The 27,677-nt window shown below is 35.5% G+C and overlaps 1 protein-coding gene across 2 annotated transcripts in view; it reads left to right on the plus strand.

Moving 5' to 3' along the window:
- The window catches only part of CUL3 (cullin 3), a 107,556-nt gene that overhangs the window by 65,631 nt on the left and 14,248 nt on the right, over window positions 1–27,677 (plus strand). For both annotated transcript variants that reach the window (XM_018058895.1, XM_018058897.1), the window contains 10 exons: window positions 7,893–8,053; window positions 8,706–8,820; window positions 11,913–12,141; window positions 16,023–16,168; window positions 16,913–17,089; window positions 18,483–18,653; window positions 19,265–19,372; window positions 23,562–23,686; window positions 24,275–24,371; window positions 25,857–25,991. In XM_018058895.1, the coding sequence (XP_017914384.1) occupies window positions 7,893–8,053; window positions 8,706–8,820; window positions 11,913–12,141; window positions 16,023–16,168; window positions 16,913–17,089; window positions 18,483–18,653; window positions 19,265–19,372; window positions 23,562–23,686; window positions 24,275–24,371; window positions 25,857–25,991 (1,464 nt within the window). The remainder of the gene's footprint in view (window positions 1–7,892; window positions 8,054–8,705; window positions 8,821–11,912; window positions 12,142–16,022; window positions 16,169–16,912; window positions 17,090–18,482; window positions 18,654–19,264; window positions 19,373–23,561; window positions 23,687–24,274; window positions 24,372–25,856; window positions 25,992–27,677) is intronic.

Consider the following 27,677-nt stretch of genomic DNA (forward strand, 5'->3'; position numbering starts at 1 on the left):
AGAATATTGGTCTTGCAAATCCAGATGGCTTTTGGTGCTCTTTCATGCTTTTAAACAGTATTTGTTTGTGTGTGTGTTTTATTTTAAAATATATATAACATAAAGAATTTTTAAGTGTACAGTTAAAATTCAGTGATGTTAAGTACATTCATACTGTTACACAGCCATCATTGCCTCCATTCATCTCTAGAATTTCACCTTGCAAAACTAAAATCTGATACCCATTAAACGGTAACTCCCCATCCCCCCCCACCCTATTCCTCAGTCCCCTGGTCTCCACCACTGTACTTTCTGACTTATGAATTAGTCCACTCTAGCTACCTCTTAAAAGTGGAATCATAGAATATTTGTCCTTTTGCAACTTGAGTTTCATCCATGATGTAATCTGAGTCTGAGTTTCTTTTCCTTAACAGATGAATGGTTAACAGAGGGAAAGGGGAGTGAGGGCAAGGCAAGATGGTGAAGCTAAACTGTGGTGAGCACATTGTAACTACCATCTTATTTTCCATAGCAGCTGAACAGTTTTACATTCCCAGCAACAATATTCAAGAATTCCAATTTCTCCATATTCTCACTATGTGCTTGTTCTTTTCCCTTTCTTTCCCTTTTATTTTAAAGTTGCAGTATAATTGCTTTGCAATAGTGTGTTAATTTCTGCTGTACAGCAGTGTGAGCCAGCTCTATGTATACATAGTGTGTTTCCCCTGGGCTGACCTCTGCGCTGTGTGATGGCTTCTTGCTGGCTGGCTGTTTTTACACGTGGTAATGCACATATGTCGTTATCCCAGCGTCTCCTTTACCTGCTCTGCCTGCAAGTTTATGCTCTACATGCACATAGGTTCGTCAGCATCGTTTTTCTGTGTGTGTTGATATACAGTATTTGTTGTTCTCTTTCCGACTTCTTCACTCTGTATGACAGCCGCTAAGTTCTTCCACATCCCTTCAGATCACTCAATTTCAGTCGGGTTATGGCCGAATAATATTCTTTTGTATATATGTACCACGTCGTCTTTATCCTTTCATCTGTCGATGGACATCTAGGTTGCTTCAACGTCCTGGCTGTTGTAAATAATGCTGCAGTGAACATTAGGGTACATGTATCTTTTTGAATTATTATTTCTTTTCAATAGTAACTATCTTCATGGCTGTGAGGTGGTATTATTGTAGCTTCTTGTCAAAGGAGTTTGGTTTATAAAGGGTATTCTTTCAATACGAAAAGTGAAAGTACGTGATAATAGCTTTTAGAGATAGGTGTTATTTTATATTGAAGAAACAAACACAGATGTTAAGGTCACACCTAGTAAATGGTAGAGATAGGATCAAGACAGCTTGTCTGGCTCATAAATCTGTGCTTATAAATACTGAAGTATATAGCTTCTCTGATATAGGTGTTCTTTTCTAAAAATCTTACAATCTCATTATTAAAATTCTTATGGTTCTAATAGGGACAGTATTCTAGCGTTGTTGCTTTATTCCCCACCATTACATTGGTGAAATTTTGCAATAGGAAACAGTGCTTTTATTTTGTGATTTGGTGCAATTTATATAGCTTTAGAGAAACATGACTAGGGGTTTGTTTTGTCACATATTCTAAGATACAGTTCTTGTATGGGAATTATTTTAAAGTAGAATTTCTTGGGGACTTCCCTGGTCGTTCCAGTGGTTAAGACTTCATTTTCCAGTGCAGGACGTGTGGGTTCCATCCCTCCTCAGGGGGCTAAGATCCTACAAGCCTCATGGCCAAAAAACCAAAACATAAAACGGAAGTAATAATATTGTAACAAATTCAGTAAAAAGACTTTTTTAAATAATAGAATTTCTTGGAGCTGCACAGCCTTAAACGGCCTTCACATTCCCAAGAGGGAGGTTGGGGTCCATTTTAATATTGGTGGAAACTATGACTTTGAACTTTAGTTATGCAGCTAAGTTTTCAAGCCAGGTTTTTGGACACTGTATTCTGTGCTTTTTCATTCACTTTATCCATAATTAACCAGTTACATTTCTGTTAAATTCAGAACTGTTAACCTGGGCAGTTTACTGTTTCATATCTTATGGATGCCTTTTCAGCAATGTAGTCAGACACTAGCGTTCTGTAAAAATATTGGGACACTTCTTCAAACATTGCTCTGATTAGACTTTTTTACTCCTACTGTAAGCTCTGCTGTAGAATCTTTTTGTTGCTTTTCTGGGTTTTTGTTTTGTTTTTAAATTTTCTATTTTTGTCTTCATTGTGTTAAGCCATCTTAACGTGTGGGTAGAAGGTGAACTCTGTTTTTGAAAACACTTAATTTATTACTTGTTGGTAAAGGATTGCCTGGTGATTAAATTTGGGAAAGTAGGTTCAAACCTACAGTAGCAACTTGTTACAGCGGTATTTTCTTGTGTGTGTGTTTTCTTTTAAATGATTTTAATTTTTCAGGATTTATCTCTAGTTCATGAGTAGGATAAATATTTAGTATTTATAAAGATTTTTAACCTGATTTACATTCCTATTTTTCTATTCTCTTGTAAAAAAAAATAAATGAAAGCAGTTATAGGTCATCCTGCCTTGAGATGTGAGAAAGAAAAATGAGTGAAAGTGAGAGAAGAATTAAGTTTTATTAACCATCTTGACAATGTACTTGATAAACCAACTTTCAGAGCTATCCGCTTCGATTCAAAAAGGGGTCTTTGCCTAAAGAGCTGCCATTGGTCATAAGTGGGATCAAGCAGGGAAGTGGAGACAAATGAGTATTAACTATAACTGCCCCTAGTTCCTTAGTGTTGTTATGGAAAGTACTGAACTACTGAAATTTGAAGCAAAAAAAATGATGAAGATCTGCCCTAAATTTTATAATTGAGGCAAAGGAATGTTGTATATATATTTGTAGTACTAAGTTTTCAGACTTGAATATTACTCAAAGGTTAGAATTTGCTCCCTGAGTACCCATTTAATCTTACAAGAAAACATTGTTCAATGAGACTAGATAACAATGATACTGAAAGAGCTTAAATTTGTTCTTTCCTTGGCTTTTTCATGACATGATGACTGTTGATTTAAAATATTTCCCAAACCATTTCTTGTGGGTAAATTAAGTAGTATGAGTTACTTTTTGAACTTCATTACCAAATTTTTGTTACTGTTTTATTTTTATTTATCCCTTACTCATGAAACTGTTTAGCCCACTTACACAGTCATTCCTTGACTTTGCATAGATTTAGCTTTCCTAAATTTTTTTTTTTTTTTTTGGATAGTGTGTCTTGGACCATCTGAGAATACTTTGCATTCTGAGTTTGACCTTTCATATATTAGTTAGGTATTTAGGTATCGAGGTGAATTAGGTGTCTCGGTGAAGCCAACAGTTAAGGGGAAAAGGTTTGCTTAGCCTAGGAATAGCAGTTCCCGAGAGGGAACCATAGAGATTTAAATGTAGTTTTATCTCAGTAGTGATGAAACATGGATTTTTTCAGAACATTTTCGAATTCAAAATGCCTTAAAAAGGCATTTATTTTGGCTTTAAAAAGTCAAATAGAAGCAATCACCAACTTTCTACCTCTGCTTATCTCTCTAGTAGATAACTGACTGAAGTTGAACTCATACAAATTACATTTTGGTCAAATTAAATATCACATAGACACACATACAAAATAAAAAGTCCTGCAGTGATTTAAATGATTATAGCTAAATAGATACTGTATTAACATAAAGTTAGCCATTTATTTCTTAACAAAGATTCCTATTAGAATCTCTTACGAAATGCTCTTGTGTACCCACAGGCTGAAGTCCTTCTGATAGTGCTTAATAAACAGTAAAAAGATTTAGCACGTTCATTCAGGAAGTATTTTCATATTTATCATGTGCAGATCACAAGTTTATTGTGAATGTGATCCTGCATTATTGCTCATGTACATGTAAACACCTAGATGTGTGCATGGGTAGCTTTTATTTTGCTTGATGGCTATCAATCACATGCACCAAACAATATAAATGACCGTTTGGTATTACTGATTTTAAGTAGCCACACACAAGTTGCAGGTTTTCTTTCTCTATTTGTTAGTTCTCTGATATCCATAGTCAAAATCAGGGTTAACAGGTTTTCTTAATATTATGCCATTTAATTATGATCATTATATACACCTTGACAGCCTCACACTGAAAGACAGGGTTTAGCATCAGTATTTCCTTTGTCCTCAGTCATTTTCCATGGATGTAAATTTTGTGTGATTTCCTTGAATACCCCAGCCATGTGTTCCCATTATACCTGGCTTCTTTTACTCTGAAGTGTTGTTCGTCTCTGTATGCAACATACCTGAAGAGCTTATCAGCTGCACCAGGCTCCCTTTCTGTCTCTTTGCCAGAAGACTCAAGATAGCAGGTTCTATAGGCCATTTGGTTATAGAATGATAGCATCACTGTGTTTAGGATTGAGAGGGGAAAAACCCAGGCCAGAGGAGCCTGATAACAGAAAGGAAAGGAGTAATAGTGATACATGTCTCGATCCCTACTATATGCTAAGTCTTGATCAGAGAGTTAAGCTTCAAAGGAAATCAGAGTTTTAGGGAGTATTTTTACCAGCCCTTTGTGTTACCCAGGACCAGAGTGGATAAATGACTTACTCAGAATCATTCCAGCCATTAATGGTAGGGCCAGACATCTTAAGAAGAATTCTGTAACTGATATGTCCACTTTAGAAAGCAATTTGGCTATTTCCATGTGGCCAATACTTCTGCTCATAGAAATCTATTAAAAAAATAAAAATGAAGGCATACATCCTACAAGAAGATTGTACCCAAGTGTGCATGGCAACATTACCTGTAGTAGACTGGAAACAACTGGTGAACTGAAACAGCCCCAGATATCCATTAGCTGATAAATGGGTAAACTAAATGTATATCCATGCAGTGGAAAACTGTTCAGCACGGAACAGGAATGAAATACTAATATGTGGTACATTAATGAACCTTAGCAATCTTATGCTTAGTAAAAAATCAGACTCAAAAAGATAACATATTATATGATTCCACTTCTATGAAATGTCCAGGAAAGGAAACTATAGAAAAAGCAGAGGTGCTGATAGTGATGATTAATGCCAGAGGGCTGGAGGGATTTTTTGAGTGATGGAAATATATTCTATAACTGGGTTATTGCAGTGATTACACAGTATAGAAATGTACTGTGAATTACTGAACCATACTCTCACAATGAGTGAATTTTTTATGGCATATAAATTAACTACAATAAAGCCAAAATTTTTCACTTTTAACACTTCTAATTTATTCTGAAGGTTACATTGGTGTGTCTTCTGTTCTGTAATTCTGAAAGGTAATTGCCTTTCACCAAAACCAATAAAATCCAATATAGTTCTTTGACATTTCTCTTAGCCTAAATTAGAAACATTTGGTTTAAGAAAGAGGTATTTTAGAAGGCATATGTTAAATTTGCTAATATGTATTATGTATATGTATGTTATATATCTCCTACAAGATGTGCTGCTGGTCACAGAGGCATGTAATGCATTGAAGCTTAACAGTACCTGTTAGAAGTGCCAGTACTCTCTGCTCTAGCTGTGAAAAGCCTGATTGATAGATGTTCTCTCAGTGCTGTCCCACTACTTTTCAGTGTATCTTCTCTGTCTTGTTCTTTTCAGTCGCGCTTTCCTTACTGAGAGCCAGTTGTGTTTGTTTTCAAACTTACTTACGCTACTTGTACTTCCTGTTTCTACATAATTTTATATTGTGTCAGTCAATAGGATAGTGTGTAAAACAATACAGTTTGTCATTTGGCAGACTAGATTGAATGTTTTGGAAAGACTTGACAAAGGCAAATCGCTAAGTATTGGGTTATTTGGTACTTTAAAGGTCTAGGGTGGGAAATAAAAATTTAGAAGGCCTTTTACAGTTAGATTGTTTCACAGTTGTCTCTGGTCATGATCCACCTTAATAAAACTGAAAGTGGAAATGCTAGACAATTTATATTGAATGAGTATATTTGAGAAAGACAGCATTGACCTGGAATGACAGCACGCGTGTGAAATAAAAGGATCTTAGTGAACGTGCACGTTTTAAAATAAAATGTTTAAGGTGCAGGTGTGGTGTGTGTGTATATGTGGTAATGGTTTTCCTGTTTTACCACTTTAATTAAACAGTTACTGGTTTTGATGGCATTGGGTAAGAGTGATTCTGTATTTAGTCCAGATTCTGTACCATAGAAATTTATGTTCAAAATTGAAAAAAAAACACATTTATAAATAATTTATGCTTTAATTGGAGTGACTTTTTATAATAAAGATAATTCTCATTGCTTTATGAATTACTAGGTTTTTGTCAGTTTTCATTGAATACGTTTTGTTTTATGCTGAAAAGTAAGCCAGAATCAGGATGATACTGGAGGGTGGGGGAGAGTTGGACCTGGAGATCATGAGTAAGCTTCAGGACAAGTGAGTCCGTTAAAAAAAGAGGGATGTGCACAGGGTGAAACTTAGAATTTAAGATCTCAAGGAAAGAAGTGTGAAATCTGGAATTTATTGAAGTCACCGGTGAAAATTTTAAACTTAACTGAAGTTGCTACCACAGTTTGAAAAATGTGGTATAAAATGTAGAAAGTGAGCACCAAAGATTAACAGAACAGCAGCTTTCCTTGTAGCAATTACGAATGGATCATTGTTTGAGATGAATGAAAGTTGGAGGAATAGTGTTTGTGAAGAGAGGCTATACTACTCATGAAAAATTAGATAAAAATTGGTTAGAAAGGTCATGAGTACATGTATATTTTATGTACAGCTATAATATTTTTATATGTTTGCATTTTGTGTATTTGTATTTTTACATTAAAAAAATAGAAATTCCTGCCATTGGGGAAAAAAAGATGAGTACCATTTAATGCCTATATGATAGAACTTCTGTTCATGTTTACTTACCTTGTACTTTATTTGGTATTGCTTTTAGTACAGTGTTTCTTTGAAAGTTCAGAGATAGAGTTTAGTGGATCTTGTTTGGGGATTACAAATTCCTTTAAGAATCTGGTGAAAGCTATGGACTCTTTCCAAAATACTTACGTATTAATATGAACAAACACAAAATAATTTTAAAAATTTTCAGAAGTTTGCAGACCCACCAAAGCCCAGAGAGATCCTGGTTAAGAACAGAATGGAATTCTGTTACTAATCCTTTTGTGAATGAAAAAGAGTAGTTTTATTTCAGTGTATCTTGGTGTAAATACAGATTTCTAAGTATTTCACAAAACAAGACTTCTGTGACCAATAATTTTGGATTATCTGTGCTATATTAAGTGAAACACTGGTAAGCATGCTAGTATGAACTTTAAGATGACTGCCTACTAGTAAATAATCCGAATTGGCATTAGCCAGGGGTGTTTGAATTATGTAATACTGAATGCTGCTCTGTTGTAAGCATTTAGGAACTTTTAACATTTACCAATAAGCAGCCAACTTAAGTCACATGTATCTCGATTTCATTTAGCTCTCAATTTTATTTAAAGAGTATCACCTTCAGGTACAGTATTTAGGAAAATAAGAACCATGTTCACGCAGGGTATGGCTTTGGGGAAAAGGGAAGACCTGCCTGCCTGCTGTCTACCTTTCTCCTCTCTCCTTTATGCTGACTTGTCTCTCTCCCTGGGTGGAGTGCTTTTTTCCTCCGTTTTACTTATGGTATATGGGTGATCTTCACCTAACGCCATTGCTTCAGTAGCCATTGTAAATAGTAAATACTTAACTATGAATAACTTTTATGTAACTTGGGAGGTACTAGAAAATTCCATGCTGCCTGAAGTGTTTCTCACTTGAAAATTGACCACTTTTGAAATTTTATTTCCTTTGTTTTTGTAACGCAAAATGATTATTTTTATGTACACAAGAGTTGTACTAATGTTTATATTATGATTTTAACTGCAGGACCGTGTATATGTACAACAAAATAATGTGGAGAATGTCTACAATTTGGGATTAATAATTTTCCGAGATCAAGTTGTACGCTATGGGTGTATTAGGGATCATCTCCGGCAAACACTATTGGATATGATTGCCAGGGAGCGGAAAGGAGAAGTCGTAGACCGGTATGACAGTCTTTCTACTCTTCGGGTTTCAGTTTCTAGTGGTTATATCTTGAGAATTGATTCACTGTCTTAAGTTTGTCTAGCAGCAGCATGTTATATAAAAATACTCAAAAACCTTATATCACAGTTAGCAAAGTTAGCTAGATTGTAACTGAAAAGCACACATTTGTTTTTAGAAGAAACCATCCTAAGCTTTTGTTGAATATATCTTTAAGAAGCAAATCAACCATTAATCGTCTTTTTTATTTTTTTGTGTATTTTTTAATGCTGACATTTTGTTCTTTTTTTTTCTTCTGTTTGATACCATGTTTGTCTCTGTCTTTTTTTGAAGGGGCTTTTGGTTAGCACTTATTTTTAATATATGTGAAGAAAAAAATGTCGAACATGGTCTAAAACGACGGAGAACTTGTACCCCTTTTGTTAAGTCATATTCTAAGCTACAACAGCATGAGAACAACTTGAGATAAATAACTATACAGTGTGCTTTCCAATTAAAATTGTTCTAAATCCTTATGGTATAAATCGGTTGCTTATGGGAGATTGAGCACTTTTGTTAAAGTTGTTCTGAAAGTCTTTCTGGCTACTTCTGTTGCATGTTTCACGTGAATCTTGAAGTGTTTCTACTATCAAGTGGTTTAACTTCTTTTGACAGAGGCGCTATAAGAAATGCTTGCCAGATGTTAATGATATTAGGTCTCGAAGGACGATCAGTCTATGAAGAAGATTTTGAGGCTCCTTTTTTGGAAATGTCTGCAGAGTTTTTTCAGGTAATCAGTTATAAGATATAAATAACTTATATATTTATTTTTTTAAGATATAAATACATACTGAAAAGTTATGACCAACCTAGATAGTGTATTCAAAAGCAGAGACATTACTTTGCCGACGAAGGTCCATCTAGTCAAGGCTATGGTTTTTCCTGTGGTCATTATGGATGTGAGAGTTGGACTGTGAAGAAGGCTGAGCACCGAAGAATTGATGCTTTTGAACTGTGGTGTTGGAGAAGACTCCTGAGAGTCCCTTGGACTGCAAGGAGCTCCAACCAGTCCATTCTGAAGGAGATCAACCCTGGGATTTCTTTGGATGGAATGATGCTAAAACTGAAACTCCAGTACTTTGGCCACCTCATGCGAAGAGCTGACTCATTGGAAAAGACTCTGATGCTGGGAGGGATTGGGGGCAGGAGGAGAAGGGGACGACAGAGGATGAGGTGGATGGATGGCATCACTGACTCGATGGACGTGAGTCTGAGTGAACTCCGGGAGTTGGTGATGGACAGGGAGGCCTGGCGTGCTGCGATTCTTGGGGTTGCAAAGAGTCGTACACGACTGAGCAACTGAACTGAACCGAAGATGTTCTTAAGATTACCATATATAGTTACTAATTTAAACATTTTGACCTTTATTGTCCTGAGGCCCATTGGGGAAATGAGTGCAAATTTTATACCCTTCAGCACACCAACCCTACATGCTCATATTCCAGTGAACGAGTTTATTGAAAATAAATTGAAGAGGTTGGACTTAGACATATAATTTTTAAAAATTTTAGTTTTTAATTGAAGGATAATTGCTTTATAGGATTTTGTTGTTTTATAATTTTTAAAAACTATATGCATATGCATTTCCCTAATGGTCCAGTGATTAGGACTTTGCCTTCCAGTGCAGGGATGTGGGTTCAGTCACTGGCCAGGCAGCTGATATCCCACGTGCCTCTCTGCCAAAAACAAAACGTAAAACAGAAACAGTGCTGCTAACGGATTTAATTAAACCTTTAAAAATGGTCCCCATCCAAAAAAAAAAATCTTTAACAGATTTTATGTTTATATGTTTATAAAACATATAATCTAAGGAATAACCTTACGTTTTATAATATTTATATGTTACTGTAATTTGCCATAAATTCACAGGCAGTACATCACCAATGAAGTCTCATTATTCAGGCTTTTGGTAATTTACTAGTAAATATAGATTAGATAATAGGTATGATCCCATAGTGCATATATTTGTCTTAAAATCTATTGATGAGGAAATTATAAGATACAAATTTGCAGCTGTATCTACAACCCCAAACCAACTGAAAAAAGTAAGGATAAACTAGTACTGATTTGTAATGAAATAACAGTGACTGAGTACTGTGACACACGAGACAGTCTTTACAGAGTCATGGTAATTGGTTATTCTTCCTGAAAGCCTCAACCATCTGAGCAGTTTGTAGTAGGAGCTTTGTAGTACTGCTGAAGTAGACTCAGTTAAAACTTTACTGTTCAATTTCAGTAATAAGCTTTTTAAAAATAAGCAGAAAGTTACAGTTACTCTACAGTAGGTCATTTTTAAGAGCCATTCAGTTCAGTTCAGTTCAGTGGCTCAGTCGTGTCCGACTCTGCGACCCCATAAATCACAGCATGCTAGGCCTCCTTATTTGTCATCATCTCCCGGAGTTCACCCAGACTCACGCCCATCGAGTCGGTGATGCCATGCAGCCACCTCATCCTCTGTCGTCCCCTTCTCCTCCTGCCCCCAGTCCCTCCCAGCATTAAGAGCCATTGGATGCATATAAATGTGGGACTCCTGAAATTTTGCTGTCACTTACAATAAACAAAAAACCATACTTGCGCACTGCTGCCCACATCAGCTACCACCACCCCCGCCACGGTTTTTAAAAGTCAGTTTGTAACCTATCAGGAAGATTTTTATGGCCTGTACTGGTGAGCCTGAACCATGCTTTATGAAATACTAATTTTGTGATGTAGGAAACATCACAAACATTTTGTGATGTAGTCTTTATTTTCTAATAATGCAACAACTAGTTCTGGATATTTTTGACAGTGTTTTTACATTTGCATTTGTTTTAATTTCTTTCATTACAGTGTAGAAATAAAGTAGAAAATTGTTAAGTCGCTCAGTCGTGTCCGACTCTTTGCGACCCCATGGACTGTAGCCCACCAGGCTCCTCCGTCCATGGGATTCTCCAGGCAAGAATACTGGAGTGGGTTGCCATTTCCTTCTCCAGGGGATCTTCCCAACCCAAGGATTGAACCCAGGTCTTCTGTATTAGAGGCAGACGCTTTAACCTCTGAGTTTCCAAAATATATTACAGTGATATATGTATTAATGTAATAGTGAAGTGGTTGTCTCACCATGATTTTTGTTTGGTGTGATAATGTGTATTCTTAAAAACTTTAATTATTTCAGACTACTTTTTATTAAGAGAATGGAAAATACTATTAAATTTGTATATCATTTATATTAACATGTCTAATATTATGTAATTCTTAGGTATATTTGTTAATTTTACTATGAGGTTAAAGTTAGTAGGGTCAGCATTTAAAACTTACTGAGATTTCTCTGTAAGACTGGTATTAGCAGACAAGATTAATAGTTATTGAAAAGCTCTTTCTCAGACTTTATATATATTCCTTTGAGAGTGGGAATAGGGTGGCAGGAGGACTTTAGTAACTTCCAGTATGCCAGCAAAACTGTGTGATAAATAGGATGAATCTTTTTAGGCATAATTTTACATTAAAACAAAGAAGAATTTTTCGCTCTCACTTGGGGTCAGATGCTTCATTCTGTAGTTTCAAGTTTTACTGGCATGTGCTTGCTTTTTCTGCTATTCGGAATACACTGGCAAAGTTTGAAAAATGCTACTTAAGGATAATGTATTAATTTAGTTGTATGTAATGCTTTAAAGGATATCATGCTTATGATAGGAGTATATATAGACAGTATATAAAATGTTAATAGTACTTGGGATATTTAGTTTGGTTTATGAGAAACACTGTAGAAACCCAGTTGAAAGCAGAAGCACATTTTGCTGCTTTGTTTAAAAAAGAAAAAAAAATCATGCTTTTTGTTTGCAGATGGAAAGCCAGAAATTTCTAGCAGAAAACAGTGCTTCAGTATATATAAAGAAAGTAGAAGCTAGAATTAATGAAGAAATAGAACGAGTGATGCACTGCCTTGACAAATCAACCGAAGAGCCGATTGTAAAGGTGGTTGAGAGGGAACTCATTTCCAAGCACATGAAAACTATAGTAGAAATGGAGAATTCGGGGCTAGTACATATGTTGAAAAATGGCAAGACAGAAGGTAAGTGTTAGCAATTGAAAAACAATTAAATTCTTGTAGGTCTGCCAGGTTCTCGGTTTTTTTTTTTTTTTTTTCTGTTGAAGATTATGAATATCAGTTTTTAAGAAGTCATTATGTTTGATTACTTTATCACTGTTGGTACTTTGATAGAATTTTACGGTAAAGCTTTACACTTAATAAGGTTTCTAGATGTTGCTAGTGAATTGAATAGCTCCTTTTTTCTCTCTTTAGTCTCCTCACTTTGTGTTTTTCTTAACCCAGAAGATGAGCCTGATAATGTTCATGAGGCCGGTGAGCTCCTGACCTGCTCCTTACTTTATTTTTATATGCCAGAGCATTTAGACTCTTTTTTTCATCCACACTCTCCACAGTCTGAAGTTCCAGTCTTAAATTTTTGTATGCATTCCTTTGGGGAGTTGGTTGTGATAAGGGTACCAAAATGCAAAAATTTACGTGTCTTGCATGTCAACGTCTTTAGAGGAACTCTTAAGTTATAGACTGAAAAAGGAGAAAGTATTGTTTACAAGTAAACATTTTGGAGATAAACTAACATTTACTCTCTTTTTGACTATTTACCTTATTTTTCTAAAGTGATACTTTTTGGTGAATACCCTGGGACAAATTATGAAAAACAGTCATGTCCTCATTCTTAATTTCTGAAGCTTTGCATTAAAACTATGACTTGCCAAGTCACTGATACAGTATTAAAAGGGCTTCCTAGGCAGTGCTCATGGTAAAGAATCTGCCTGCCAGTGTGGGGGACACAAGAGATGTGGGTTCAGTCCCGGCGTCAGGGAAGATCCCACGGACAGAGGATCCTGGTGGACTGTCTGTGGGGTTGGAAAGAGTCAGGCACGACTGAGCAGACGAGCACACAGAGCACATGGTATTAAAAAGTAAATGTGGTGCTGGGTGAAGTCTTAGCGACATTTTAGCCACATACTTATAAAAGAAATACATACTGTCTATGACTTATGACCCTACCTTGACTCCCTACATAGAGAGTGAAACAGTTTTTTAAGTTAATAATTTTAAAGAGAAGGGAAAAGAAAGATGGTGGGAAGAGAGGTTGTTCCATTCTTCCTCTAGTGGAATCTTTGCCTTGTATTTTTAGATGATTATGTTTCTATATACGTTTTAAGTTCCAGAAAAGTTGTATGTAAATTTGTTGTCTTTATTAAGCAGAGAAGTGACTTTTTAAAACACCCTCCGATAAAGTTTTTCTGTAAAAGCAAAACAAAAGTCATTTTAAAGGATATTTTCCAAAATAAGCTACTCCTGGATGCCCATTGTCAAAGTCAGGGATTGGCAAAATTTTTTTTCTAAAAGAAATATTTTAGGGGTGTGGACCATTCAGTAAACTACCCATCTCTGCTATAATAGAAAGTAGGCATAGACAGTAACATAAATGAATAAACTTGTATTCCTATAAAACTTCGATTTTTATTTTTAACCATTTAAAATGTGAAAAGCATTCTTATTTTGTGAACTGTATAGTAACAAGCAGTGGCCTGTACTTGTTCCATGGGCTATAGTTTGATGACCCCAATCTTAATGATCTCTGGCAGATTAGGACTTTATGAAAAGCAATTTTCCTTACTTAAACAGGATGAGAATCAATTTTCTAATATATTGTTTAGTTACTGAGTTAATGCTTTCTTCTTATTCATGTTTGGTGGGGGTGGCTAAGAGTGGGGAGATTAAATGGGTTTGAAGATTAAGAGGCTAGGAAATGTTTGATGGAGAGATTATTGAGCACACCTAAATTATAGTATCTGTAGCCTGCATGGAGACTTGTGTTAAAGGCTATTAAGTATATCTTAACACGTGGCAACTGCTTAATAAGCACCTAAATGATAGAGTATCAGAATAGCCACTTACCATAGTTTCTATTTAGTGCTTAATGTTCTCAGCAAGTAAGCAGCTTTCTGTGATGCTAAATTAAATTTAAAAATCATGTCTTCAGTTTTCCTGGCTTTCCACTAGAAACCTAATTGCAAAATGTCTTCATTATGCTAGGACCTGCTCTTGAACAGTATGTCAAGAATATGTCAGAGATGGAACTTCACCATTATGAAGCCAAATGTCTTATAGATCAGAAAGTGAAAGTTTTTTTTTCCCACCATGAGAGGAGGATTAGTTGGATTGATAATGAAATGCATATGGTGCTATGAAATTAAGTTCAGATAGTATCATTTTATTGTTTCAGTATAAACAAATAATATTTAATTGCTTGCCACATAATTTTTCTTCTCTTTCACTTTCTCCACTATGCCATCCATTTATTTACAGTGGATTACATATAAGAAATTTTATTGTTTATATACAGTTAAATATACAACATATAAACAAAACTATAACAGCATAGGAACAAAGAAGACAAAATTGGAAACTATTTTGTTAGAGGTATTTGATAACAAAAGCTTACTATAGTACATATCCATAAATTTCTGTTGCATTTGTAATATTTATTTTTAACATGGGCAACTTGGTTATAATTTATACCAAATGTGAGAAACTATAAGATTTGCTCTGTGTAGATTATTTTAGACATATATTGTTGATGAGAATACTTTGTCCAAAAACTTGGCTTTTGAAAGTCATTGAAACAAATTTTGAAGCCCTTTTTATAACAGTTGCATCCATGTATTTTTGGGATCTAAATTGCTCTTATAAATACAGACAAGGTGGGCAAATTATAGCCTGTCTGTCAGATCTGGCCCACTACCAGTTAGGCTGGAAAGAAAGTCAAAAGAGTAATATTTCGTTACACATGAAAATTATATAAGTTTTAGATCTCAGTGTCTATAAATCAAGTTTCATTGGAGTACAGTCATGACCATTCATTTATGTATTAGCCATGGCTTCTTTCTGGCTACAGTGGCAACATTGAGTAGTTGGAACAAAAACCATATATGATCCATGGTTTAAAACATTTACTCTCTGATGCTTTACAGAAAACAGCCCCTGATCTAGAAAGTGCTGTTCTAACTCCATTTTTAAAAGTTCTCAGTTATAAAACCTTTTTTTATATTATTGTAAAGTTTTGACATTGTACTCTTCCAGTAAGTTCTTATTTCAGAGATGCATTAGACATACGGGAAAGCAGTATCTTAACTCCACCTTTTATTTCTGTAAAAGGCAGTTTAGAGTTTTCATTCTAAATAAAAACAATGTAGTGAGATAAGCCATGTTTTCAAATACAGATATTGGCTTAGATCATCTCCTGAAAAATATTAGGGATTGCTCCAAGGAAAATACTAAAACATAGGAGTTTATACTGTAAGTTTCACATGAATTTTACCATGGTGTGTAATGAAATTTATTTCTTGCCACTATTGGCATTGAACTTTTGAGATAGACATGCTTCAAAATATCTGTAAGACTTCTTGGTTTTTAAAGTTCTACTTTATTACATTAACTGTCAGTTAAACCACATTTATTTTTTTAATTGGACATACCAAATTTAAAGTTATTCTTTTGATAGTTGTTTTGTCGTATTACTAGTTTCTAAATTAGAATTATATTGGATAAATTACATAGGGACCCAAAAGTTCAGTTTTCCTTTTTTGTGACTTTGTTTCTTATGCTATTTGGACATCTCTTCCATGCAAACCAAAACTTGCTACAACCATTTATTGATGCTTAGTATCTCATCTGTATGATATATTTTGTAAGTTGCAATAACAACCATTAACTAGCTTCCCCCATCCCACCCCTATTTTGCTGGAGTTTTGGTTTTTAGTAGTTTTTTTAATGTGGTCATCAAATTATCATAATGGAGCTTCTTTAAATATCACAAATCAGCATGAGCAGATATTCAGGGTTTTTTTTTTCTTAATCTTTAATGTGGCCAATTTGTGTGTTCGTTCTGATTGCAGACCTTGCTTGCATGTACAAGTTATTTAGTCGTGTGCCAAATGGTTTGAAAACGATGTGTGAGTGTATGAGTTCCTATTTGAGGGAACAAGGTAAAGCCCTTGTTTCTGAGGAAGGAGAAGGAAAGAATCCGGTAGACTATATCCAGGTAAGTAAATACGGAAGATTCTCTTTATCATAAAGTAATTTTGTCATGCTAAAAAGATCACTTTTACAAAGTGATGTAGTATGTATTTTGACTGAATTGTTCCAGTGGTAGGTTAATATGTGTAATTATCGTAAATATTTCAGGAATTTTGGAAAGCACGTATGTTTATATCAGGGAGCCAAACTCAGCCACTTCTTTTTATGTATTAGCTTATCTGATGAAGACCTTATTTAAATAGTGTCAAGAATGAAAGTTCGTTCTTCTTCTTTGTATGCCTTAGTGTTTATATACCCTCATGTGTTAGAAAAAATAATGTTTTAGTGACTTTTTGTTTCAAGATATTTTGCTTTCAAACAGTACTACGAATATATTATGCTCTCAAATTTTTCATGTTTTAGTATCAGCAGTCAGCTTTCTCTGTGTGTATTTTTAAAGCTGATTTTCTCAGGCACACCCATTCAGTCAAGATAGAGGAAGGTAGGGAGAAACGGTGAAAAGGATCTTTGTTTCACCTTCAGTAGAGTAATACATAAATGGAAGATAGAATACTTCTCTCACCACTGATGTTTTTAATACAGGCTTAGATATAGGCTTGAAAATAACAACGTAGAATCTGTAAGTTTAACACTGAATGCACACATTTATTACTAGCAAAGTCAAAAATAAATGTGTAGTTACACATGTATTGTTTACAGAAAAATTAACATGCATCCTAAGTTTCTTTTTTCTTTTTTTATTTGGAAGGGCTTGTTGGATCTGAAGAGTAGGTTTGATCGCTTCCTCCAGGAATCGTTCAATAACGACAGGCTCTTTAAACAGACTATTGCGGGTGACTTTGAGTATTTTCTCAACCTCAACTCCAGGTCCCCTGAATACCTCTCATTATTTATTGATGATAAGCTGAAAAAGGGAGTCAAAGGGGTAAGTGTTAAAGCATTTGAAAGTACATTAAGTTTTATTTGTAGATGTAACATTAGGAAATAAAATATAAGATTAGACAATTTTGTATATATAAAATTAAACAGTCTTTTGCTATGCTTGGGCTTCCTTGATGGCTCAGAAAGTAAAGAATCTACCTCCATTGTGGAATACCCAGGTTTGATTCCTGGGTTGGGAAGATCCTCTGGAGAAGGGAATGGCAACCTACTCCAGATTTCTTGTATGGAGAATTCCATGGACAAAGGAACCTGGCAGGCTACAGTCCATGGTGTCACAAAGAGTTGGACAAGACTAAGTGACTGACGCTTCGACTTTTCACTTTTGCTATGCTTAAATGTGCACTGTGATATTTGAAAGGATTGTTTTAAGTGCTTGAAGTGGTCAAAAGTACTTTGACATTTCATGTAATGTGTCATTGGCATCAGAAACAACCACACAGCCATAAACTTTAGATTGTAAGGGTTATGTATGTTATAAGAGATAATAAGAAACTAGAAGACAGCTATGCATTGCACATAGAATATTGCTTACTCTTACCTGGTTCTGGAGGTTATCTATCCAATAGTACTTGAGTGTTAAGAATTTGAAGGCCTAGTCTAGAATAAGTATCAGAAAATAGTTTGATAGCATATATGGAAACTCAGTTTCAAGTGTTTATAATATATGTGGGATCTTGGAAGTGCACTATAGCGCAGAAAATCAGAATAAACAGATTGGGATTATGTGTAAATTGGTTTTGCTGACTTCATCTTGGGATTTGTGAGACATAAGGGCAAAGCAGCAAGTAGGTAGTAATAGCAGAGAAACAAGAGGAAGATTACCAAGGATATCGAATAGAAAAGACACATCTAAGTAGTCTTCCGTAATTTTTAATATAAACTGAATACAACCTGCCACAGTATCATCTTGCCCTTGTTTAAAAGATTAGGGGCAAGAGACCTTTTTGCTTTGGGAAATATAACATATTGTTATGCTTCTCTTTGAACAATTTCAATTTTGAATGAGCTCATATAAATTTTGTCCAATATGTTTTATAATGCAAGAGCACTGTAAAATTCTCTTATGTGATTAAAATTTCATTTCAGCTATTCTCAGTCATCCTTTAATCCATCCGTGTATCAGCCTCTCCCTTTCAGAGTTAGACCACTGGGGAGTGGAGCTCCATTCCAACTTCTGATTCACGTTGCACTAGTTCAGAATGTAAGAGCGAGCTGTAGGAAGTGGGCCATATTTTCTCACATTAGATCTCCTTTCTGACCTTGGTCAACCAGATATTTATGTTTGTTATTAATGTTGTTTTAAAACTGAACTGTGATGCTGTTGTTGTAGAATTAAAGCTGTGTAATTGTTAAATTGTCTTCTGATTGATTTGCAGCTAACAGAACAAGAAGTAGAAACAATATTGGATAAGGCAATGGTCCTTTTTAGGTTTATGCAAGAAAAAGATGTATTTGAACGTTATTATAAGCAACACTTGGCAAGGAGACTTCTTACAAATAAAAGTGTTTCTGATGACTCTGAAAAAAATATGATTTCTAAGTTAAAGGTAAGGTGTATTTAAGATGGAACGGAGTGCCCTTAGCTAATGTTTATCACATAATTGAGCACCAGCAAACAAATAATTGGGAAATAATTGATTTAAAATATTTGTTTTTGTAAATGAACAAAGCTAGATTTTGAGGGACTTGGGGTTTCTTTCTTTCTTTTTTTTTTTTGTAAGAAAGTTGTATTGAGATTTGTTCAAGTTCTGGGACGTTCACAGTGTACTGAAATTTCTCTTGGTGAAGCGGATACGTTTATGGCAGTCTGAGGGAGGATTAGTACAAGGCAAGCAGTAAATGGAGTATGACAGACTCACAGAGTGTGATCCATAGGTCGCCTGTACCCATATCACCTAATATGGGTGTTTCTTGTTAAAACCAGAGAGTTCTGGGCCCCACCTTCAGTTGGCTTTATGGAAATCCCAGAGAGAGTCTGGAAATTTGCATTTTAAAATGAAATAAGTAGGTTATTAATCCCACTAAAGTTGGTGCCTACAGGCATAAAGCAACTATTAGAAAGATTTAGAAAGGATGGCAGTAACATGGAAGAGTTTGTATGTTTCCTCATAACAAAATCCATCATTTGTTTGTGTATATTTGTGTTTTTCTTCTACAGACTGAATGTGGATGTCAATTCACATCAAAACTGGAAGGAATGTTTAGGGATATGAGCATCTCAAACACAACTATGGATGAGTTCAGGCAACATCTACAGGCCACTGGGGTGAGACTCTTCATTAATTTCTACTTATGTAAATGTTTTTATATACAGTGTTTTGTAATAGGCATTTTCATCCATGTAGATAACTGAATTGCTGGTGTCGTTTCTTTAAATGTCATTAGAGACAACATATGTATTGTCTGTGAGGGCTTTAAAAATTATTTACCCCATATAACCTGTTTTCCTAACTTTTCTAATCTTAAAATATATTCTCATTCTTAAACAACTTAGTTTATCCTCCCTACTTGAAGGAATGCACTGAATATTTAATAAATAGAGTTACTTGGCTGTTATAACCGTTATAGATTATGGAAAGAATACCAGGCTTAGGCAAACTTCTTGTTGCTTAGTCGCTCAGTCGTGTCTAACTCTTTGTGACCCTGTGGACTCTAGCCAGCCAGGCTCCTCTGTCCATGGGATTTTCTCAGGAAAGAATACTGGGGTGGGTTACTATTTCCTTCTCCGGGGGATCTTCCTGACCCAGCAATTGAACCTGCATCTCCTGCATTGGCAGGCAGATTCTTTACTGCTGAGCCTCCGGGGAAGCTCCCTAGGCAAGCTTACTGAGTTTTAGTACTTTTCCTTTACCCTAGGATGGTACTGTCTCATAATTGTTCCCTGAGCTTTTTGTACCTCGTTGCTCTTATCCATGTGAAAGATGGGGATAAATGGGCCTGGCGTCCTCAGGGTTGGTAAAGGGTGACCTGAGTAGAGCAGCGCTGACGCTGGTGTGTTGTGAGTGTGCTTTTGTATTGTGATTGCCAGAAGGCAGTGCGCCGCCACTTACAGGAAGACTTTTGAGTCCAGTGAAGTTTTTGAAAAGATTTCAGTGGGGTATAATGAACTTTAGAATTTTCTCTTTTCTTTTTTGTTAAACTTTTTCAACTTTGCATTCACCTTAAGGTTTTTTTATAAGTGTCCAAGTACCTTTTCTGTGATAGTTGAAGGCCTTTTGATTGAAAAATTACCATCTTTGTTTACTGTTGACCATTCTGTGGAGATCAGTCCTGGGTATTCATGGGAAGGACTGATGTTGAAGCTGAAACTCCAATACTTTGGCCATCTGATGCAAAGAGCTGACTCATTTGAAAAGATCCTGATGCTGGGAAAGATTGAGGGCAGGAGGAGAAGGGGATGACAGGATGAGATGGTTGGATGGCATCATCGACTCAATGGACATGGGTTTGGGTGGACTCCAGCAGTTGGTGATGGACAGGGAGGCCTGGCGTGCTGCAGTCCATGGGGTCGCAAAGAGTCTGACACTACGGAGCGACTGGACTGAACTGAACTGATTCTTTTGCATTGGGATTGTTCAACGCAATCATTTTATCAGATTCTGTTTCTTTCTATGAAATTTGTGCATTTTCTATTCTTCCATTTTGACTGTTCAGATATATCCTGCACTTTATGGTGGAATATTCGTTTCATAATTTGTTAACCCTTTAAGTAGAGTACTTGTCGAGATGCTCAGAGTTATATATCTGCTGATCTTGTTGCAGCTTCCACTTTGTAGAGCCATTATTTGCATGCAATTCCTCACTATTTTGTAATTGTTTCACTAAGAATCTTAAGCTTTAGGTCTCCTAAGCCTTTATTTTCATTAGAAAGATTTGATGAAAAGTGACAGAGTAATCAAAACAAATCTTGAACTTTCTGAAATCTTGGAGCCCTTTTAAAATGTCACCAATCCTCAGATATTTCTGTTACTATCTTAAAGGTTCTTGACCTGTTGAAATAGAATGACTCTTCTGTTTACTTTCAGAAGTCATATAACAAGTACTTTCTTAAAATTCTGAATACTTGTAGTATACTTTATTTAGACAAGTCATATTTATTATGCTGAAGGAAATTTTAAGTATTTGTGCATTATTTCCTGTGTTTTACTTTTTTCATGGGGATAAGGACAGGAAAACCACCTTGCTATCATATTTCTGTTCATTTATATCAACAAATTATATCCAGAGACTTTTCCAGTACCTTGTCTTTGTGTACTTGTCTCTGTCATGTAGTGTCTTTGCAAATAAGCTGAATGGCTTAAAAATATTATTACAATAGCTAGAAATAAAAGGTCCAAACCATTAGAGCAAGAGTTCTTGAGGTTCTTTCTCTTTTTATTTATTTATTTTTTTATTTTTACTTTATTTTACTTTACAGTATTGTATTGGTTTTGCCGTACATTGACATGAATCCACCACGGGTATATACAAGCTCCCAATCCTGAATCCCCCTCCCACCTCCCACCCCATACCATCTCTCTGGATCATCCCCATGCACCAGCCCCAAGCATCCTGTATCCTGTATCGAACATAGACTGGCACTTCGTTTCTTACATGATAGTATACATGTTTCAATGCCATTCTCCCAAATCATCCCACCCTCTCCCTCTCCCTCAGAGTCCAAAAGTCCGTTCTATACATCTGTGTCTCTTTTGCTGTCTCGCATACAGGGTCATCATTACCATCTTTCTAAATTCCGTATATATATATGTGTCAGTATAGTGTATTGGTGTTTTTCTTTCTGGCTTACTTCACTCTGTATAATCGGCTCCAGTTTCATCCATCTCATTAGAACTGATTCAAATGTATTTTTAATGGCTGAGTAATACTCCATTGTGTATATGTACCACAGCTTTCTTATCCATTCATCTGCTGATGGACATCTAGGTTGTTTCCATGTCCTGGCTATTATAAACAGTGCTGCGATGAACATTGGGGTACATGTGTCTCTTTCAATTCTGGTTTCCTCGGTGTGTATGCTCACTGTTTCTGTGCCAAGCATTGTTCTAGGCACTGGGTATACAGCAGAGAATAGACAAGAATCCCTACCTTGATGGAGCTCTTTCTAATCTGGGAGGCCTGATGGTAAACAAGTAACTACAGAACACTTCAGCTGGTGATAGGAGATGTAGAGGATCACCGTAGCCAGGAAGAGTGGTCGGAGAAGGCCTCCTTTAAAATATGACCTTTTGAAGAAAGACTTGGAAGATTAGGGAGCAAGATATGTGGGGATATGAAAAAAGAGATAAAAGACATTGTTATTTGGGCGCCCCTTCCCTGCTTGCAAACGTGTAAATAGTTCTCAGGCCTCTTCCATTCATCATCTAAGCATCTTTGCTGTGATCTTTCCTATGTGTCATCTAAGGTTTCTGGGTTCAATTCTTTATAATGGAGTAACTCATTTAAGAGATATTTATGAAGAAATCTAAGTGTGGAATACGTCTTGATATTTATAAACTTGTTTTTCTGTTTTAAAAATTTCACTGAATCATTCAGGATACATAAAAATGGAACAAGCTGTGAATCTTAATGATAAAGCTGAACAGTGGTTGTTGTTCAGCTGACTGTTTTCGACCTCATGTAGGGTAGCATTCCAGGTTCCTCTGTCCTCCACTATCTCCTGGAATTTGCTTAAACTCATGTCCGTTGAGTTAGTGATGTTATCCACCATTTCATCCTCTGTTGCCCCTTCTCCTTTGGCCCTTAATCTTTGCCAGCATCAGGGTCTTTTCCAGTGAGTCAGCTGTTCGCATCAGGTGGCCAGAGTATTGGAGCTTTTCCCCTTTAATAATGTCTGTTGATGTGCTTTGTTACTGTTTTCTTTAAAAATTATCTTGTTAAGAAATCTGTTTAAAGGGAAAAAATAATCTCATTGTGACAGTAATGCTAGCATGTATTTTATAGAGGCAGTCAAACATTATGCAGTTAGTTACAGAGCACCTACTGTGTAGAACTGGGCCTAGCGTCCTGTGCAAAGATTGGTAGAATGTGAGCTATGTGTGAAAATCTGAAAGTTTTGGTCAGTTTAGTTGAAATGTTAGAAATATGTTGTTTCTGTATTAAGATGGCAGGAGTACTTAAAAACTGAGATGAAAGGTATTATTCTAGAATTTTGTCTAAAATGATACTGGTATGACCCCTTGGCATTTTATCTGGAAAAAATCTTAAAGGCCGCAAACTTTGTACATTTCAGTGACACCAGTAAGACTAAGCAAACATCCTAAGCAATAAAATTTGCCATAGTTAAAATTAGGAAAACATTGGATGAGTCTAACTTTTAAGAAGATGTGTTTTATTTGCTGGCTGTTGGACCTAGAGATAACTACTTTGATAACTGTAACTCTCACAGTGGCTTGGCAATAGATAGCACCTCCTAGCTAACTTGGCGGGGGGACAATTTCTTCTCTTTGCCACAGGTATCTTTAGGTGGTGTTGATCTCACAGTCCGGGTGCTCACAACAGGATACTGGCCCACTCAGTCAGCCACACCAAAGTGCAACATCCCACCAGCACCAAGACACGCTTTTGAGATATTCAGAAGGTAAATGTAGATCAAACTTTGTATTTCTAAGTACAAATTGTCCAGAATTGAGATGAATCGGAGCAGTTAGTAGTGTCCCTGATTGAAGAGGAATATACTCCATTTTTAAATCTTATTTACCCTTTGTGCTTTCAGTATGTAAGGATGAATTGCATAATCTCTTTTCAGAGGAATACTAATACCCTTCTTTGGCATTAGTGCATAATTAGGAGTATATTTTGTATTGTTGATATTTGCCACTAGCTGGGGGTGAATTGTTTTGGGGTTAATTATGGAGAAAGGTTGTCTTATGAACTGCAGTGGCTGAGCAGCAGCCAGGACAAATAAATATACCAGTAGAAAGTATTTAGTGTACTACCTTTATCACTTACTGTCTAGCTAACTTAGGTCTGTCTTTTTCTGTCTCTTTTCCCCCACCCCTTAATTTATTGTTTCTTTTCTATAAAAAATTGGAACTGAACTTGATTTCTAAGATTTTGTTTAGCTTTTGAAGTCTCCCTTACATAAATGTTTGTTAAAGATTGGAAGTTTATAATTTTAAATAAATAAGTTAGGTAATTCTCAAAAACCTGGTTTGATTTGCCGAAGGTTTTACTTAGCCAAACACAGTGGTCGACAGCTCACACTCCAGCATCACATGGGTTCTGCAGATCTCAATGCCACCTTCTATGGACCAGTTAAAAAGGTAAATATTAATAGTTTGAGCATATTTTTATTTAATAACTTAGAAGTGATTAGTTTTGTTGATTTGGGTAAATGATTTATTTCTCTTATGTCCCTGCCTGTTTCAAATATTTAGAAGAAGGAAACGTCAGCTTTGATTCTTTACTTCTATTCCTTCAGTTACTAACTTCCTTTGACATTATGAAGACTATGCCAGTAGCCTTCCTTATGGAATAAGTAATATAATTACATTATTTATGAGATTAGACTTGAGATAGTATTGCATAATAAAATGTAGATTGATTTGAGAGCATACAAAAACCATGAGTCCCTTTTCAGAATTCTCAGTCTCCTATAATCCTTATTTCCAATAAATTGAAATCAGGAAAGCTAACAATTGAGATTTGTGAAATGTGCAAAATGTTATCAAAGTGATTATTTAAAAATTAGCAATACACTAGTAAATTGCCTTCATTTTTAAAAAATAATTTCTTTTTTGAATGTAAAATTGTGAGCTTTAATTTACTTTTCATTGCTCGGTATAAATAAAATCACAGTCATTTGCCTTAAAATGGCAAAATAATAAAAAGCTTTTAAAAAAATCATTGAAGAAAAAAATACCCAAGTTGTTATCTAGGCAGCAAGTAAGTTTCATTAAACATTTTAATTAAAATCTTAACTTTTATATGTCACTGTAACACCGAAGGTTTTTTTTTTAATACTGTGAAAATGCCTACAGTTACAAAACTACATATTGTAGTTTTTTATATTTAATTGAAATGGGAAATATTCCTTAGAATTCATTCAGTTGAATTACGTTTAAGACTGTTACATGTCTATTTAGCTGTAAGTGGGAGGGTCAAGGATATTAATTCACTCAGCTTTAATTCTTGCTTGATTGCTTCTCTTTTAAAGGAGAAGCTTTTTTCTTAAATAATCATGTTAGCTTCTGCAGTTTTATTAAACAGATAAGTAGGTTTCGAAAAGATAATTCATATGTTAATTATTGAGGACTAAATTTGTACTTTTAAATCATAGAGCAGCAGTAGGCTTTAAGGATGACAGAGATTCCCCCCTCTCCACCCTTTGCTATTATTTAATCTCTTACAGTGATCAGACCATGTAAAAAGAAACCTCACCCTACTACTTTGGGCGGCAGTATAACAGCAGCAGTATCTTAAAGTCCAGTATTATCCTTGTGTGTCCTATTACCGTAAATTTTAGCTATAAATAAAAGGAATTATTGATTCATTACTTGTTCAGATAAATTAGCGTGTTCATAATAGGAAAAAATGGGACAGTCCCAAATAAAGACTGTGTGTGTGTTTACACATACATATATACATATACACTTTTAAAGTAACATTTCTTTTGTATGTAGGAATGAGTCCTGTCATTTTGTTAAGGCGGGTTTGGGCATTGCAGAGCTTATTTCACAAACATACTGATAAAGTTATCAGAAGATAATTATATCTTGGTTCTATTTTTATGTTTAAAAATTAAACAGGAAGATGGATCTGAAGTTGGTGTTGGAGGCGCACAAGTAACTGGCTCTAATACACGGAAGCATATATTGCAAGTCTCCACTTTCCAGATGACCATATTAATGCTCTTCAATAATAGAGAAAAATACACATTTGAGGTATGAGTTGGTTGTGTGGATTTTACCTTGTTGTGTTGTTATTTGAGTCTTTCTTGTTTGAATAACCTAATGTAGAATTATTATTGAAAAGGATTTGAGTAATAACCTTTCAGAATATAATTGGAGAAAAAGTATAGCATAAAATTGGACCATGGAACCATGAAACTGTGAACGTTATATACTTCTTGGGTCATGTTTCATTGGGTTTTCTAAGTCAACTTTGTTGAAATAGTACGTTTTATATAGTAAAACATAACTCCATCTAAGTTCACAGTTTGAGTTTTAACAGATGTAGTCACCTCTGTAACAAGCATCACTGAATCAAGATACAGAATATTATTTTGTTGTTCAGTCACTAAGTTGTGTCCAACTCTTTTGCGACCCTGTGTACTGTAGCCTGCTGGGCTCCTCTGTCCATGGAAATTTTCAGACGAGTACTGGAATGGTTTGCCGTTTGCTTCTTCAGGGCATATTCCTCACCCAGGGATGGAACACACGTTTCCTGCATTGGCAGTTGGAGTCTTTACCACCGAGCCAGCAGGGAAGCCCCCATAGAGTATCTTCCCCAAATTTTTATACTCTGTTTCAGTCATTTCCCTCACAGTATCTCCAGACTCAGGCAGCCAGTTGTCTGCTTTGTATCACTGTAAATTAGTTTTGGCTTTCTAGAATTTCATATAATTGGAACCACATGATACATATCACTTTTGTCCAGCTTCTTTTACAAAGTCTAGTATTTTAAGATTAATCCATGTTGTTGAGTGTATAGTTTTCAGTAGTTTATTTTTATTGCTGAGTGATAACTCTGCTACATGGATCTGTTATGGTTTTTTTATCCACTCACCTCTTGATAGGCATTTCGATTGTTGGGTTGAATTTAGATTGTAGTGAATAGAGCTGTATGTTTAATTTTTTTTTCTTTTGCACTTTGCATTACTGTGCTTTTGCAAATCCATTTTTAAAAAATGATTTTTTTTAATTGAGGAGTATTAATTGCTTTACAGTGTTGTGTCATTTCTGCAGGATAGTATGAATCAGCTGTATGTGTACGTAGATCCCCTACCCCTTGATTAAGCCTCTCTCCCATCCCCATCGCACCCTTCTAGGTCATCACAGACCACTGAGCTACCAGGCTGCATCCTGGAGTGATTTTACTTTTTCCATTTCTACCAACAGTGTAGGAGAGCTCTGGTTGCCCCACATCCTCTCTAAAGTCTAATATTCTCAGTCTTTTATATTTCAGCCATTTTAGCTAGTGTGCAATTACACCTGTTCATTGTGGATTTAATTTCTTACCTTGATTGCTAATGGTGATGACCATTTTTTTGTTAATTCATGTGCCACTTAATGTGTCTTATTTGATGAGTTTTTTGTTCGTATAACTTTATTGGGTTGTTTAAAAATTCTTTATAAGGTGTGGATACAGATCCTTTGTCACTTGTATGTGCTATGAATATTTTCTCACAGTCTGTTATTTGCCCTTTTATTTTCTTAATTTTACTAAGAGCAGAGCTTTTTAATATTGACAAAGTCCAGTAGCCACTGTTTTATGGTTTGTGCTTTTGATAGTCTAAGAAATTATTGGCTGTTTTGTGGTTTCAAAGATTTTCTTCTACTTTTTCTTCTATAATTAGCTTTTTACATTTAGATGTATGATCAATTTCAAGTTAATTTTTTTGGTATGGT

The sequence above is a fragment of the Capra hircus genome, chromosome 2 (assembly GCF_001704415.2).
Source record: "Capra hircus breed San Clemente chromosome 2, ASM170441v1, whole genome shotgun sequence".
Taxonomy (NCBI): Eukaryota; Metazoa; Chordata; class Mammalia; order Artiodactyla; family Bovidae; genus Capra; species Capra hircus.